Below are 17,737 nucleotides of genomic sequence, written 5' to 3'. Positions count from 1 at the left end.
AAGATTCTTAGACACACAGAAGGTAAGTACATGCTTACAGCTGCACAAGTATCTAAAGAAGTGAGAATAAACGCTAGTTTAAAGGAAAAGAAGTTGGCCAGTACAAAACTGTCCTCTCTGCTGTCTCTAAAGCCTGGAAAGAACCGGCCTTTGCTTCAGAAAACCTGGGTGTGCTGCCTCTCATCCTGCCTCACCGGCGTGTGGCCTGAGATGTGCAAATGAAGCTTCAAAACTCTTGGTATCGTTCCAAGCTTGAAACAAGGTACTAGACATAAGTGCGTGTGGAAATCCACCTTATGTGCTTTTTATTGCTCAAAGACACAGATGCTGGAAGAAGAAAACACCATAAGGAAACTGATGTCACAGTCAGACTTACCTCATCATGAATCAGCTCCAGCGGCTCTATCATATACACGAAGGTATTATCTTCAAACATGCCACTATAACGCAAGAGACCCCACACGGAGAGAATTAGCAAATACAGCAAACAGCAAGAAATAGCAGTGAGCTTCCTACCGTGTGTTTAAAAAGAGAGTGTATCTGAACAAATGCCTTTATGCTGCTCCAAATCTAATTCACAAATCCGTACGGAGGCCCACTGTGGTCCCAGCTCTGTGCTGAACAACACACAGGCTACAAAGGTGTAAAGTGTAGACCAAGAGCGTCCAAACTATACCTGATAGCATTAACTTCTGCAACTAAATGGACAGATTAGAGGATTAATCTGGAACAGGAATATTCATGCAGTTCCAGTATCTCAAGTTACCATTCCAGAACAACGTACAACTAGCAAAATTTCTTATCATGCAAACCCAACATCATCTATAAGAAAATAGACAGGTTCTTCATGCATAAGAATAACCTAAAACCATTTGACTCTGAAGAGGCAAACAGAAGTATCTTCGTGCTGGCAAATTGTGAATCCTCATCAAGCAGTGTCACTCAGTGCTGCAAACCACATTTAATTTTGGGAGAGGGGACTTCTCATAAAGTGGGAAGATAAGATTTCCAAGATCCTTTTTCACCACACGGCCACGACTAGACCTCTACATGAAGTGCTCTGTGTTCGGGCCCAGAAGGCGCCTACAGATGTGTTTTCGAGCCTGCCTGGAAGCCGCAGCATGAGCTCCTCTCTCCTACACTCCACCCTCACCCGGCTAACTCCTACTCATCCTCAGGTCTAATCTGACTGCTATGTCCTCTGGGCACCCTTCCTGGAAGAAGTTCAGTCACCCCACAAGTCCCTGTCCTTCCCCTTCCCAGTGCCTACCAAAATGACAATAAAATATTAATCTGTGTCATCATTTGTTTAATCTCTGAATCTCCTGCAAACGCTAAGTTTTAAGAGAGCAGGGACTATGCCCTCCTTGTTCATCACTCCATATCCAGTCCCTAACACAGGACTGGCACAGAACAGTCACTAAAATAAATATCTGTGAAAGAAAGATGGGATGGTTGAATGCAGGAAAGCAAGTTCATCCTCCCAGTGAGAGCCCCACGTACTGCAGTCCGTTGCAGGTCGACAGCGCCGCCCTGGAGTCCTTGACGCCTCTGATGCTGCCATGGTAGTAACAGTGTTCTCCACCCTACAACGCAGAAGAAGGCTGAACTGAGAAATTATGCTTTCTGCAATGTGATTCACTCTTTGAGACGCTTCTATAAAGCAAAAAGAAGTGCAAGATGGTCCTAGAAACTCCTCCTGGTTGATATGAAATCTCAAAGAGCACTAGGCAATTTTTCAATTTTCCTATAACGAGCATGTGTATATTAAAGTTAATGAAAGAGAAGAGACTTTAAAGAAATAAGACATGAAAGCAACTAGTACAACTTATATATCTTTCTTAAGCATGTAAGGGAGGAGATGCTTACCAGATATTGTTATGGAATAAGGTCTTCTACCTAACTGAGGAGAGATCCCAAAGGTGTTGTTAATAATTATTTTTGATGGAAAACTACATAAAATCTTATCTGCTTGCCTACCTTTTAAAATTTGTTTTTAAAAAATTTTTTAGAGATAATCTATAAACTTAGTTTTCAAAGTCAAATAGTAACTACAAGGCCTATTTTAAAAAATACAGCAGTTTCCTTTCTCCCTCTCTCCTCATCTCCATGGCAACCATTTTAAACTCTTTTAGCTGTTTCTTCTGTTGTTTACCTATGTCTTTGTGAATGGAACATTTATACTTCTATGTCCTGATTTACTTCATTTTAGAAATTATCTTCCTAATATAGACTCTTGAAAGCCCCTCTTGCCCCCAATACATTCCAACACACATCACCAGTATTTGGTTAAATTGATATGTAGTGTTTTTGTATTATGACTATGCATATACTGTTCATAGCTGTGCCACCATGATTACATTTTCTTTCTTGCTCCATTTTTAATTTTTTCAAGAATTTTTGCTTCACTTTCTTGCTTGCTAACTTTTCCATGTCTTAGCACTTAAATTTTCCCCATTATCTAAGATATTATCTACAACCCTTCCTAGGGTCAAACATATCAGGTAATTTCTCATACTCAGCTTGTTCCTGGAAACACTCCTGCTGTTTCCCTTCATCCTCCTGCTGGCCTGATCACAGCCACCACCCAGGACTTCTCTTTAGCGTCATCCCGGCAACTCCCTTGGCCTCCCTTCTAGGTTGAATTCTAGACCCCATGTCTTCTCCATTCATGGTCTCACCCTCCCCTTTTTTGAAGGTACACATCCTTTGGTACTTTCTTGGAAAAGTGTTCATGGAAGATAAATATACTGAGAATTTGCACATTTGAAAATTTCTTTTTCTTCTTCACAAAAGATTGATCATTCAGATGGGTAAAGGATTCTAGATTGGAAATTATGTTCTCTCAGTATTTCAGTGGCAAGGTGCAGTCTTATAGCTTCTAATGTTGCTGCTGAGAATTGGATGTTATTCCAATGTTACATATTTTTTATAAAATCTATTTTTTCCCGTTTCAAGAAGACTTTAGGAAATCCTATTCATCTCCATTTTCATGAAATCCCATGACATGACTTGGTGTGGGTCCTTGCTTATTCACTGTGCTGGGCACTTTGTCACAACTTTTAATCAAGAAAAATGCAAGTGCTTCAGTTCTGGGAAACCTTTGTTATTTCTCTGATAATTCCCTCCTTTCCCTTTTTCTCTATAAATGAGTTCTTACACCAGAGTAGAGAAGGGATGGCCACCTGGCTATATGGGGTACGGAGTAGATCCTGGATTTAAATACCCTCCACGGAGACTCTCAACCAAACTTTCTGTTTTCATGTGTCTTCAGTTCCTGGCCTTTGTGGGAGAGGTGACAGGGGTTGGCTTGTTTCTTCTGGGTTTCCCCCAATGGAACTTAGCAGAGCAGGAAAAGCTCAACTCTGAGACAGTTACCCCTCCATCTCCTACAAGTTTATGGACACCTCTCATCTGTTGTCTTTTCTTCTCTTGTCTTTGTCCTTGTGGGTTTATATCCTTTTTTATTCCTTAACTGTTATTTGAGTGGGTTATTGGGAGGGAATAGAGATAAATATAAGCAGTGAATCCACAATGTTTAACCAGAAGCTTTCTATTTATTTTCTTAAATAAAATATACTAAACATACTTCGACTTTTTACTGATGATTTACAGTCATTTTGATCACTGCTTTTTATACTGTATTACAATAGCCTCAAAGGCTACCTCACACACCAAATGACCACTCCCCCACCAACTCAGCTTGTTTCCTTTTAGTAACTATAATACAAATTTTCAATGTTAGTTGTCTAAATTGGCTATTATAACCTTGTTAATATTTTGTGAAGGGTTGCTTTTTAAGAACTGAAAAGCAACCCTGTATATAAATATTGACTTGTATATAATATGTCAAGTTCTACTTGCATATTCAATTCTGGAACTTATAAGGACAAATGGTATCACACATCTCAGCAATATGAGAAACCAGGTCAATATTCTGCAATTAAATTTCAAACTCTTCACATGATTCTAAAAACCATAGGTAACTGTAAATTTCATCAAACTGGTTATTTAGCACTTTGTATCACACGCGAAGGCTATCTTAAGTCAGGTGATTATCAGAAGTGCACAGCAAACACTGTCATATTTACTTGACCTTTCTAAGAAAAGCTATATTTTTTCAGATTTCCCTAAAAATATTCTTTTTTTTCCCCAGAAAATATTTCCAAGTCCTTTCTTAGATTTTAGTTTCATTCACTTGCATTGGAAACTGAAGGTTGATGTTCTCTCAGTATAAAAGTCATTGTTACTTGTTTTAATTAAGGCAGAATATTATCTGAAGGGAACAGTATATTCCCTGTATATTTGAATGTGGAGCACCGTGTTTTCTGGACCTTAAATGAGACTTGAGGTAACATCCAGTCCCTGATGTTTATCCCCATAAGAAAGCTCCAACATCTAAATTGTGTAGTTATATTCAGCACTATAAGCAATTTGGCAGGTTCTAATTTAGAATTAGTATTAGCAGTATTAGAAGATTTTCTGAGTTTCTTATTATTAAATTTATACCAAGTTTTTAAGAAAGCATTACCAGAAAAATACTAATTGGCAACTCTCCAGATCTCTGCAGCATTTTGTAAACACCACTGCAAAGCAACATCTTGAGGTATTTCACATTAAATAAGCCCCAGTTGAGAAGAGGCATTCCCTCTTGGGTAACAGAGATAACAGCAGCAGGCCAGTGCAGAGAGGCCACTCCAGATGGCTTCGCTATGGTGACGCTGCATCCTCAGCTATGGGGGTGCCTTCCACACGAGGACCTAGCTATCTTGATCACTCTACGCCATGGTATAACTATCCACATGTACCTACAGGGAGACGGTCACACGGTGCTGAAAGGCACTGCCAAAGACAGCGACAGGCCAAACAATCCCACATCTTCAGGCTCTCAAATTCGTGCTTCTTTCTCCAGTCAGGAAGGCCTCAGACAGTTCAAGAGCACTGGCCAGCGACTTCGAGATCACCACCTTTGAGTGGGTCACAGAAGTGGGACGAGGCAAACAGCAGGCAGGAGAACCAAAAAGGGCTCATTTGGTACATGACACAAGTCCATGTGTGTCCCCATGGGCATTTTCAGATTCAAAGCTGTCAGTCAGTTAATTAAATTCAACAAAATGGAGCATCTGATAAGCAGAAGTTATTGCCCAGTCAAAAAAGCTTAGAAATCCCGGTAAGTATGTTTCTCAACTTTCTCAGCCTACCATTTCCACACAGCTGAACACTCCACAAGCCTGATAACGTTCAAATAACGGCACGTTTGCTCCACAAGGTTGCCAAGCTAAGAAGCCCGCTGGAAACCACCAGGCCACTCCTGTAAATAATGAAACACTGCAGCCATGTGCATCCTTCAAAACACTTCCTAATCAGAAGTGGTCAGGGATGTCAACTCTGTGAGTCTAGTGAGAACAACTTGGAGACAAAAAAAGATTTGGTTCCCTGGTACTGTTGATTGGATGACAGGAATGGTTTGATTCTACTCTATTTTTACTTTTTTTAATATCCATTGAATTTCTACTCACCTTAAATAGAACCTATTGGAAAACAGAACCTATTGTTTCAATTTAATTTATTTGAAAATTGCTCCTTTGTGCTTGTTAATTATCTCATCTGCTTCAGTAAAGTTCAATCAGCCAGCTCTTATTATCTTTATTGCTTAAGAAACTCATAACCTGGGCATTCATGGTGACCAAGCACTAATGTTTTCAGTCGACTCTAGAACGTGTGAATAAACACTTGAAAAGAAACCACATAGGCCTTAGCTCACAAATGTGTATATTATGATAGTCTAGGTTCTGAATATAATAATAAAATATGACACTATATTCACATGATTATTCTATATGCACATCTTGAAATACTTCAAACTTAACCAGCAGAGTGTATCAATCTATTTAACAAGTCAGTGGACTGGTAGCAAAAGAGAAATAGAAGAAGATATCTATAATTGGATACATAGACCTGAATTTGAACACTGGAGAATAAGGAAATGAAAAAGATATTTCAGAGAATCAGGGAACTCAAGACCCCAGCACCAGCTGAATTATTTACCTTCCTTAAACTCAAAGGGGGAAAATGTCCCAGCAGTTGTTTAATAAAATATTAGAACAGTTTGGCTGTACCAATGCCATATAAATTTTTAATAGTTCGTATAAATTATACTAGTCAAACTTAAAATAGCTTTGTGAGGAGCCACTGTTGTCTGCTCTCTTGATTTCATGGCAGATTTTTTTAACCTCCCAGCCAGGAGCTGTGCCCACAGAGGCCCCTTCCCTCTGACAATAATCCCCACCTAGAAGCCTTCACAGAAGGAGTGGACGTGAGCTGAGCCACGGGCATGATGTGATAAGAGAAGCACAGAAACGTCCCAGGAGGGCGATGTGATTCAGTGATAAAGAGAAGAACAAGGGCAGGGTGTTCATCTGTTTGGTTCACTGATGTACACCACCTAGGCCAGTGACTAGATCCTAGTAAGCTAAATTGAGGTTATCTGTTTAACAAATGAGTAAAAATGGCTTATTCATGAGCCTAAGTGACAACACCAAACTCAAAGAGCAGAGGATTCATGTTTGTTGAGAGGGTGGGTAAATAAACCCCCATTCCCCACCTGAGGGGTTTTTTCTTCTGAGATATAATTGACAAACCATAAAATTCACCCTTGTAAAGAGTACAATTCAGGGGTTTTCAGTATATTCACAGAGTCATGCAACCATCACCACCATCTAACTCTGGGATATTTTCATCACCTCAAATGGAAATCCTGTCCCCATCAGCAGTCATTCCCATTCCTCCCTACCCCCTAGCCCTTGGCAACCACTAATCTACTTTTGCTCTCTATAGATTTGCCTATTCTGGGCATTTCAAATAAACAGAATCATACAATTTGTGGTCCTTTGTGACTGGCTTCTTTCATTTAGTATAATCTTTACAATTATACTATTGTAGACGTATCAGGACTTCATTCCTTTTAATGGCTGAAAAATATTCCCTTGTGTGGGTAGACCACATTTTGTCTATTTAGTCATCAACTGATGGACATTTGGGTTCTTTCCACTTTTGTTGTTTTTGTTTTTGTTTTTTAGGTGGGGAAGGTTGTCCCTGAGCTGACATTTGTGCCCATCTTCCTCCATTTGGTATGTGGGTCACCGCCACAGCACAGCTGATGAGTGGTGCAGGTCTGTGCCCAGAATCTGAACCTGCCAACCCTGGGCCTCTGAAGTGGAGGCGCAAACTTAACCACCACGCCACCAGGCCAGCCCGTTCCCACTTTTCTTGCTAGTATGAATAACGCTGCTATGAACATCCACGTATAAGGTTTTGCTTGGACATATGTTTTTAATTCACTTGGATATACACCTAGGTACAGAACTGCTGGGTCACAAGGTAACTCTATGCTTAACTTTTTGAGGAACTGCCAAACTATTTTCCAAAGCAGTTCCTCCATTCTACCTTCCTACCAGCAGCGTATGAGGGTTCTCATTGTCCACACCCTGCCAGCACATGTTATTGCCCATCTTCTTGATGAGAGCCATCCTAGGGGGTCTGAAGGGGTACTCATCCTCGTTTAACACCAAATGAGAAAACGACACAGGACTGAACAGAGATAAAAATATCACCTTCATGTTTGATAGTGCTATACTGGAGGAGAGGATGAGCTGAGAACCTCACAGGCCTGCTACTGCTGCTCCCTGAGTTAGCCAGACTTACCCACCAAGGCACAGACAACATGGGACAACCGACACCCCAGCACACACACACACACGCACACACACACACACACACGGGCTCCCATTGTACAACTGAGAGCATAAACAGTAGAGAATGTGCCCTCTCTGTAGGGAGGTGGATCTCACAAAAGAAAGGGAGGAAGGGCCTCCATAGACAAGCCCAGCTCCTGCCTGTCAGTTAAGCCGCTCTTCCTTCCCTGGGCAGCAGTGAGCAAGGGGACAGGAAGAAGGTAAAGTGAGAAAACAGAGCCAGGAGAGGACTGTTTTCCCCAGCAGTGATAAAGAGGGATCGGCAGGGGATGCAGGGACAGGAGCACTGCTCCATCTGTTCAGGCTCACACTGCTGGCCGGGGGCAGCTCTGTTTATTAGGAGAGGAGAAACCAGAGTATTAGTAAGCATCTAGTTAATGGTTCACCTAAAAGGGATTTTACAGAAATATGTCAAGTTTGAAACGTACTTTTATACTGTCGTATCGATGCCTAACTCTTTTATAAGAATTGAAATACTAAAAATTAATTTACTTTTATTAGGCTCATCAACAAAGTTGATCAACAAACCAACAACGTTGTTTTACTGTATATTGTGTGCAAAGTACTGTGCTGAGAACTCCAACAAAAACTACTGCTCTGTCAGGCGCAGGACGGAAGTTCTGCCTATTGACACCTGGCACCTGTTCTATCTCACCTACTAATTGGTTGACCCCTCCAGTTCCTATATTTGCTTCAAAAAAAGAAGCCTTTTTAACCCACTTTTGTCCAATGGAAGTAAAAGCCTAAGAGGAGCCTCTTCTTAGCTGGAAGTGGGAACCAGGTGGGAGCTTGGTGGGGTGAACTGGGAAAACCCAGATGAGCTGCTTCGAAGTGTGGGTTCATCATTTTGTGTGAAATGAATTGCCAGAATACTTTAAATGTCCACATTTATATTTAACTTCAAAGACAAACAGGCTATTAGTGATCCCGTTCCTCCCTAGTAATGTGAATACTAGTGTGTGTGTGTGTGCGTGTGTGTGTGTGTGTGTGTGTGTCTTTTGAGATCTTTGGAATAAAGTTGCACAAGCAGGTTTTCCAGTTCAGCCAGTCTTACAGGTTCACTTCCTTCTCGTGTACTCTATACAAAGATTTTCTTAAACAACACAGACGGCAATGTGTTTAAAAAAAACGCTTTTAAAAATGTGTCTGTAATGGCAGTGAGAGAGTGAATTTATACATACTTTCAGAAAGAAAAGTTGTCAATAGGTACCAAAGCCTTTTAAAAAAGTACCAATTCTTTGACCCAGAACATCCCATTCTTAAGTAATTATTAAAGACATGTTCAAAATATACCTGGAAGAACTTTCCTTAGAGTTATTCGTATAGTGAAAGACTGGAAACAATCTACATGTCTATTACGATGGGGTTTTTAGACAAATTACAGCAAATGAATTGGAAAGAATATTATGCATTTTTTAAAATAAAAGTTTAGAAAACTATTTAATACATGCTAAAATGTTTATAATATTGCTAAGTTAAAAAAATCCTGCTACAAGACAGTGTGTATCATATCATCTTGGTTTTGGGGGGTGCATATATAAATACAGACACATAAAAAACAGACTGCTACCATTAATCCATTATATAGAAAGTAAGTTTGAGTATATGAACTGTTTGGAGAAAATGAGTCATAAATAAGAGAAAAGCAATGCCCACGAAAACAAACGAGAGCTGATGCACCCTGATACGAGACCTGGCTGTCTTACTAATAATAAGGTCTCCTTTGGGGACCTCAAATAACCCCTGGAGGCCGATTAGCTATTCTGCTTCTAAAAAAAAGTTGACAACTTCTTGAGAAGTTTGGGTCAGGTTACTGCGGCCTGCAAAGGCGGCTTGTCTGCTGAGTCCATCAAGTTCCTGTGCAATCTCCTCTCCTCCAGACTCATGACGCAGCATCCGCAGGCCCAGCTCCGGCACGGCTGACAGGAGCTTGGGTTGTGCGAGTGCCAGGAAGCACCGTCCGGCCTGAGTTAGCATTTCTGCTCTCCTTCCACAGCATTAACTTCTAGGGAGACCTGACAACCCCCACGATGCCACCTAAGGCAAGAACCGACAGACTAGCAAGAATAACATATGGAAGTTCTTAACCTGGGGCATGGAACACACATCAAATTACAAACGTGCCCACTGAGCATTGGACAGTCATAAATCCTGAGAAATGCCAGGTCCCCCAGGCGGTCTTTACAAGTAAGGCCTCATAAATATTTGTGGAGAGGCTGTCAGACTAGAAACCCAGCTGCCCTGCTGCACGACCCCGCAAGCCCACTTGGACAAAGGGAAGGTCCACTTTGGTGCCGACACTTGCCAGCAATCTAGAAAAACCTAAACCCAGTCATGTTTCTCCACGTTGTTCTGTGTCCCCGCTTCCTCTCCAGTGCCCGCGGAGTCTGGGGACCCTCCCCAGGCTCAGTGGACTCTGCAAACTCCCCACAGTCAGTGTCTGGACGCAGCCCCTCCAGGGACCCTCACCCTGACAGTGCGGATGACTGTGTCCTTACATACAGAGCATCTCTCCCTTGTCCCAGTCTAAACCCACTTGCTCCTAGTGATCCTCCGTGAAGAGAACTGAAGTTAATCTCCAACTGAAGGAACAGGTCCCTGATTACCTGTGTACTACAGAGCTTGGTGGCCTTGAGCAGGTTTAATTGCCCTTTCTTTGCTTCAGTTCCTTCCTTTGCACAACAGGAATGATAACATCCACCTCATAGAATTGTTGTGAAGATTAAGAGGGAGAGCGTTCCTGAAGTCTTTCTCCCCACCTGTCCTCTGCCCTTCTCAGGCACCAAAGTCCCTGGGACTAAACAGTCATTCTAACAGCCTGTCCAGTCTTATCATTCAGATTCTGTGCCCAGGAGCCTGATCATCCATTGCTTTAAGGTGCTCATATGGAACTGAACAGCTCTCTATACCGCTCACTTACACAGCCACTGTATGTGTAACCAAAACAATAAATGTTTCTTTATTGGCCTGGATATACAGACTCTCTAATCTTATCTCAAATATTTGTAAGTTTTAACAGAGTTCTCCTAAATTTATTTTAAATTTAAAAATAGAACCCTGTATATGAGGACAGATGATCTTATTGGGATAGACATCAAACCCAGCAAGTGCACCGAACAGCTCTCTGTTAACACGCCAGGATTTCCCATGCTGTTCCTCGTACCTTAGAGAGCTGTGGCTTCCCGTTTTCGTAGTGAATCTCCACATAGTCAGAAGACAGCAGACCACTACAAAGGAAAGAAAACAGAATGATTTCAGCACCTAAGACACTTGCAGGTTTAAAAATAATCAGCTCAGTAAATGGATGTGACGGGCACGTAAACCACAAACAGCGGCAGCCCGCAGTGAGTACGAACAGGTTACCCCAGGAGTCTCACACGTCGTCCAGTGACAAGTCACTCCTCAGGCTGCGAAAAAAGAAGGACACCGGTAATCTGAGGTGAACTCCTTGTATACACACTATTCACCATTTGATTGAGACGTTAATTAACACGAAACAAACTAAGGCAGGTCACAGGAGGAGAGAGGCCCTACAAAAACCTCACAATTTTGCTCTAAATAATTGGAATCTGAAAACATAATCACTGAGGAAGAGTAGAGAGCAAAGGCCAGACAGCAGATATTTTAGGCTTTTCAGGCCGCATGGTCTCTGTCACCACTACTCAACTTTGCCGCCGTGTCACCAAACCAGCCTCAGGCAGCAGGTGAACATGTGGGCATGGCTGCGCGCCAAGAAAACTTCACCTGTGGACACTGAAATCTGAATTCCACATAATTGTCACATGTCATGAACTACTTCTCTTCTGTAATTTTTTCCAACCATTTGGAAATGTATAAAACATTCTTAGTTTGAAGACTGTACAACAACAGGGATGGCGGGATTTGGCCTACGGGTCGTAGTTTGCCAATTCCTGGAATAAAATAACAGTTAAGAATATAGATTTTGACGTCAGACAGAGCAGGGTTAAAGCCAAGCCCAGCCCCTCGTTAGCAATGTGACCACGGGCAAAGTTACCCACCTGGGCCTTCGCGTGGGTCGAAGGGAGATGACGGAGCATGACTGTCACAGGACACTGAGGAGCACACAGGAGCAGTGCCCAATCACGCTCAGTAATGGGCACTGAGGCTGCCACTATTTCTATTTTCACCCAACTTCTGCAAACGCACTTCTCCCTATACGATGTGGGAAATACAAAATGTGTGCCTCTGAGAGAGCACGGATGTTAGGGCACCTGGGCTCCTGTCTGGGCTCTGCCACTAGAAATCATGAGAACAAGGGATAACTCACAGTTACTGTTCACGTCCCAGGCACTGTTCTAAGGACCAGGAAGGTGTTAACTCACTTAATCCTAATGGTAACTGAAGGGCAGCAGCAGGTTCTGCTATGAGCCAGATGTGCACTCTAAATCCAGGCTCCATTTCCTCCCCTGGGTTGGAGGGTTGGAGCAGAAGATTCCTCAGGTCCCTTCCTGCTCTGACGTTCTGTTTTCTAGAACTCTGCCTCACAGTAAGTTTTCTTGTTTGGAAACCTTGACACCACTTCTTTAACAGAAGAATGGGAGGACTCAACAATTCTGCATCATTTTGAAAGCTGCACCTGATGTAGGTCTGAGCTGGCCCAGTGGGGAGGGCTGGAGGAGGCTCAGAGCCAGTCTGCAGAGCGGGGACCCAGGTGTGCGTGCAGCATGGTTTCCTGTAGAGCTGAAGGATGACGTTACAACACAGAAGTAAAGCAGATGCTTATACCCTGGACGGGTTCTTCTACTGAAATTACTAATCAAACGTGTATCTATTGATGATTCTGCATTTGAAACTCAATTATGGTACACCTATTCATTCCCTTTTAAAAATCTAATAGTCAAAGTAATGACAATTCTTGACTCTATATACTTGGGAATGCCTGACCGGCACAGAAACTTCTTTTATTCCTAGCTGGTTAAGTCAGCTACCAGCACCGTGCATAGACATAAACAGGCCTGTTGACATAACATTTCTCTGAGGGATGCTTCCGCGACACCAAGAGGCAGAGGTTTCACCAACTGCATTCTAATTACCTCTCTACAGGTAATGCATTATTTTCAAAATTCCCAACCACACAATCACTGGAATATGTCCAAGAGCTAAAACCAAGTCATTTTAGACCACCACTTTTGCTTGTAATTACAAGGGCAGATAATGGCATTCTAACCATTAATTGACTGATCTGATAAAGGTCACTTTAATTACCCCATTTCTCCCTTTTAAAGGGCCTTTCTCCCTCCGCTCTCCCCCAGGGACATACCTATTTCTAACGTCTCCTGCATTTGAGAATCTTCAAGAAGAACAGCTACTTCACTAGGAGACACTGAGATGGACATAAAGCAACACCCTCTATGCCACTCCACCCCCACCTCCCATAAGCAGCACACACCCCATTCGCTCCATCCTTTCCTCTCATCTGACCACAGCACTCTCCCTGGGAACGGTTTCCTTCCCTCCTCACAGCATCCCCAGCCCCTGCATGACGCCTGGTGTGGAGCACAGCCTTAATCAACATCTGCTGAGTGAGCAAACATCTACCCACATCTACCACACACCAGGCCCTCGTCACGTGCTGGGAAGCTGGGTGAAGAATGCAACTCTCTGAAACGGAAGCTACGAAAATCAGCACAACTGTGTGACATTCGTCATCTCATCCTAAAATATTATTTATCATCTCCCTCAAAGTGAATTAACACCAACAGAAATGTAATATAATTATAAAAGTCTTGATGTAATTTTGAAATAAGAGACTTTTCAGTGATGGACAGGTAACAGTGGAGAGGAAGAACCGACTAGGGTGGTAGCAGGCCTCCAGCCCCACCCAGCAGAGGAGAAACAGGCAATCTCTATCTCTGTGTGCCCGAGGATGAGCCGTCTGACAGTCTCTGCCTGCAGATGCTCTCCGAGGCCTCTCCTCCACCTCTGCTCTCTGTAGAATTTCCTGCTGGAAATAGAATGTCCTGGCATGCCAATACTGATCCATTTAGCAATTGTGCTCCCATGCATAAATTGTTATTTTACTTTGTTGATGAGCCAATTGGGTGTTTGGTTCTGAGCTGTCTAATAACTTGTAGGAATTGATAAAAAGAAGTTTCTGAATATCCTAAGTTCTGAAATGAACATCCGTTTCTAATCATTTAAGTAACAGAAGAGCTGTACACCATCACTACTACAACGCTTTCCATGCAGGTTATCCGGTGAAAGAGGGGTGACCTTTGGAAGTAGAGATAAATGTAGGATGGAAGTTCGAAGCGAGGTGGAAGAGAGTGGAAGACCTGGAATAAGGAAATTCTCTGGAGCCCACTCACTCTGCTCTTCATGGTGAACCTGCACCGTGGAGGCGTGAGAAGAACCTGAACTCTACAGTCAGACTGAACGTGATTTCACTCAAAATGTGAAGGACAAGGGCAAGCACCTTGAAGATGCTGAACCCCAAGAGCAGGAAAATGGTAAGACTGTTAAAACGCGGCAAATGAGCCAAGACTTAGATCAATGAAGGGAAGTGTGGCAGAAACAATGCTGTGTATCCACCAAATCCCATTTCATTTTCCCCTTCCTGGTAGTAAGACTACACTTCACAGCTTCCCCAGCAGTTAGACTGGGGCCACAAGATTGAATTATGGCTCATGAGATATGGGGGGAAGTGAGGTCTACCCCCCTAGTGTGACCACTAAAATCCATGCATGATGCTCCAAGTTCCCTCTTCCATGGCAACCCTGGAAGCCACGTGCCCCAGATGGTACAGCTACAAGACGCATGCAGCCCAGGTTCCTACATCATGATTTGGAGAAGAGCTACCAAGGAGAGCCACTCAACTTGTATTAGACCATGATGTGGGTAAGAGATAAAATGTTGTAGTGTTAAGTCTCAGATTTCATTCTTTTTACTGAAACATGGTCTAAACTGTCCTAATTCTAGGATTTATCACAAAGAAATGTTTTAGAAACTTACATTTAAAAAATTTCAGCATCATCAGCAAATATACAAAGAGCTCTGCTACAAGATCTCAGCATTGGAAACTCACACAGAGAGAAGTTTGCCTTGGGAAGGTTTTGCCTATATAAATATACATATTTGCTGGAGTCCTCGAGTTTGAGATTTATGTGTCTAAGGAAAGCAGGCACATGAATAGCCAAGTGGTCAAACTCCCAAATGTTTATATCTTCCTTTACAGGGAGGCTCATGACGGAGAAGTCCAGGATCCCAGTAACTGGAAAAGTTACTTACCAAGAAAATCTTGGTGCCTAGAAAACTTACTAAGAAGGGTAAACAACTTCTAGTTTTTTGGAAAATAACTTGAATCCCTTAAAGAAAGAACCATATGCTTTCTTTTGGGTAACCCCATCATGAACGGCTGTGAGTGGGGTAATCAAGCAAACTGAATTGTTCAGAACGAGTCAACACAGATATCAGGGCCTTGGGCTATAAAGAAGATTGCTAAGAAAGACAAATACTACAGCACAAGGAAACCATTTGCTCTACATGAGTTAAAAATCATTTACTTCTTTGTAGAAAATAGTCGAACTACCAGCCTCCAGAAGTCCCTTTCAGTTCTGAAATCTACATTTACTGAAATTCATGTGTTAAGACCTCAGTCTTATCTCTTATCAGGAAACTCAATGGGTTGCTGGGAGCAGAACAAGCCCTTCTGAAGGGACCTAGAGGCGAATGGGGCCTTCCTCCACCAGCAAGCTAGGGAAAAGTCTAGATAAATAGCAGCAAGAACCAAAGCTTAACAACTAGGTGGCCATAAAATTTATCATCTAAATCAGGGCATTTCTGGGAGAGAAAAGAGGTATACTAATAATTATGCCAGGACAACAGACACACACCAGGAAGGACTGTCCTGGGAAAACTGGGACATACGGTTACACTCCCAAAGGGCCAATTCAAGGTACAAACATCAAGTTCCACACGGAAGGTCAGGATGGTGTGTGAGATGAAAAATACGCCAAAGCGGAGATGCCGCTAAGCAAGCAGTCTGTGAGTACGTCTCCTCCAGCTGCTTTTGGGCTCTGTGATTATGTTTTACAGGACCACTGTTTTAGGACAACGTGAGTGGGTGCCGTCGGTTCTCTCTCTCAGCGCATAACATCAGGAAGTAGATACTGGGAGAGGAGTCAGACCGAGATGTGGAACTAGGAAGCCATGAGTCCACGTTCACCGTAATACTACACTGGACCGGTCAGGTCTTGACTGGCCACGCCCCTTCCCACACGATGTCTTTGTTCTTAGGTCAACAGTATCGCAAATACCCTAATTCAATAATCAGTGCTAAAGCATGAAGTTACTTCCATATGTGTTCACACTGGGACTGGAACAGAAGTCAACATTTATGTGAATAAAGAGTGAAAACTTGAATTATGTCCAAAAAAAAAGGAGTGCCACTAACATCCCTTTTCATAACACAAATTCACTCATCTGATTATCTTCTGCTTGACAGTGTTTAACTTCTTGGTATTGAGTTGATCATCCCAAATGGCCCCTGACAGATTCACCCAAGAAGTCTCCTGCCACCTTTTCTCACCAGGGCTCACATTGGTTCATCTAATGACCACATATGCTAGTCACCGTGGAGATTCTCAGCTCACAGGTCTTCAAGCAGAACAGCATTGTACAACGAGCACCACGCCCACTCCCTCTTTACACAAGAAGCCTCACTTTTTTCCTTTTACACATAAATATTTTTTATTCATTAAATAATTACTATAAGTTGTAATGAAGAGACACAGAATATAAACTCAGTACATTTGCACAAGCATAAGCTTGTAACCTTACAATTATCCTTCTGTCCTTATATTGCTTTCCTTCCAAAAACAACATACTTAAAAAGTAAAATGAAGTTCAATCACCACTTTTCTCAAGTTTTAAGAAAAAGTTAGATTCATCCCACCTAAAGTAATTTTTATACCAAAAGTTGTTTCAGCTGGAAAATGTATACTCTTTTGGGTACAAACAATACAATAAGACTTTTAAGCTGTGTTAAAAGATTGTAGACATGAAGAGGCTGGAATTTAAGAGTGTAGAAATGATATGTTAAGCTGGTAAAAGTAATTACAGGTTGAATTGAGGCTTTGTGTTAAGCCAAACAAAGATGGCATGCCAGCGAAGGCTGGGGATGTGGGCATATCTCATGGAAACAGAGCCACAGGTGGAGAACACTCCCGGCACAAGAGGGATGCAGGGGCGGAAGCTTCTTTGAGGGTCACAACGAGAATTTAATGAGTTCTTAAACCACATAAGAGGTTGCAGCAGAAATTTTAATGTGGGGGCGCTCCTGCATCTCATAGGTGATGGCCCATGTGCCATAATACAGATAAGAACACCCTAGTGTAATCAGAATGGGAAACATAGGCAGGGCTGCAAGTTAACAGACAGGGAAGCTGAGAAACGAGGAGTTAGGAGAGAAATCAGGGACGAACTAGAGGGGATGTAAAAGCTGATGACCCCTCCCAAGCCAGCTGGATCACCAAGAAGAGGAGTCAATTGAGAGCTCCCTTCTGAGGAGGTGGCATCAATACAGACGTCTTTAATTAAGTAAAAATGAAAGACGTTAATTTCTCCTCCCCAACTTTGAAGCCAGACCCTATGAAGCAGCTAACACATTCTCGTGCGGCTGCCGGTCTGCAAGTGTACCAGTTACTTTGAGATTCCTCTGTGATAGAATCCTGGTCACTCCACACATGTGGTTTTACCCCCATATGTCAGGTAACAGGAAAATTTAAACACAGGGAAAACTGAATCCAAATAAAGATAGCATACCTTTTAAACACAGTTACACATGACTAAAACACTTTGATGCACAAATTTAAAGCTAACAACGAATATTATAGTGTGTGGAATATTGCTCATCCAGGTTCTTTGTGACACGCCCCACATGTATTTATACAACTATTAAACCAGGCATCCACACAGTGAAATTGCAGAGAATGGATATGGATCCTTTATCAACCCTGCCTTCC

At 42.3% G+C, this 17,737-nt stretch overlaps 1 protein-coding gene across 6 annotated transcripts in view; it reads right to left on the bottom strand.

Moving 5' to 3' along the window:
* Positions 1 to 17,737, bottom strand: part of ADAM23 (ADAM metallopeptidase domain 23) — a 151,456-nt gene that overhangs the window by 64,568 nt on the left and 69,151 nt on the right. For all 6 annotated transcript variants that reach the window (XM_087435701.1, XM_087435698.1, XM_087435699.1 and 3 more), the window contains exons 4-6: positions 10,918 to 10,981; positions 1,504 to 1,586; positions 377 to 440 (exon numbers count right to left, since the gene is read on the bottom strand). In XM_087435701.1, coding sequence (XP_087291827.1) covers positions 377 to 440; positions 1,504 to 1,586; positions 10,918 to 10,981 — 211 coding nt within the window. The remainder of the gene's footprint in view (positions 1 to 376; positions 441 to 1,503; positions 1,587 to 10,917; positions 10,982 to 17,737) is intronic.

The sequence above is a fragment of the Ceratotherium simum genome, chromosome 9 (genome assembly GCF_057802395.1).
Source record: "Ceratotherium simum simum isolate JZ-2026a chromosome 9, ASM5780239v1, whole genome shotgun sequence".
Lineage (NCBI taxonomy): Eukaryota > Metazoa > Chordata > Mammalia > Perissodactyla > Rhinocerotidae > Ceratotherium > Ceratotherium simum.
This window is presented reverse-complemented; position numbering and strand designations above follow the sequence as displayed.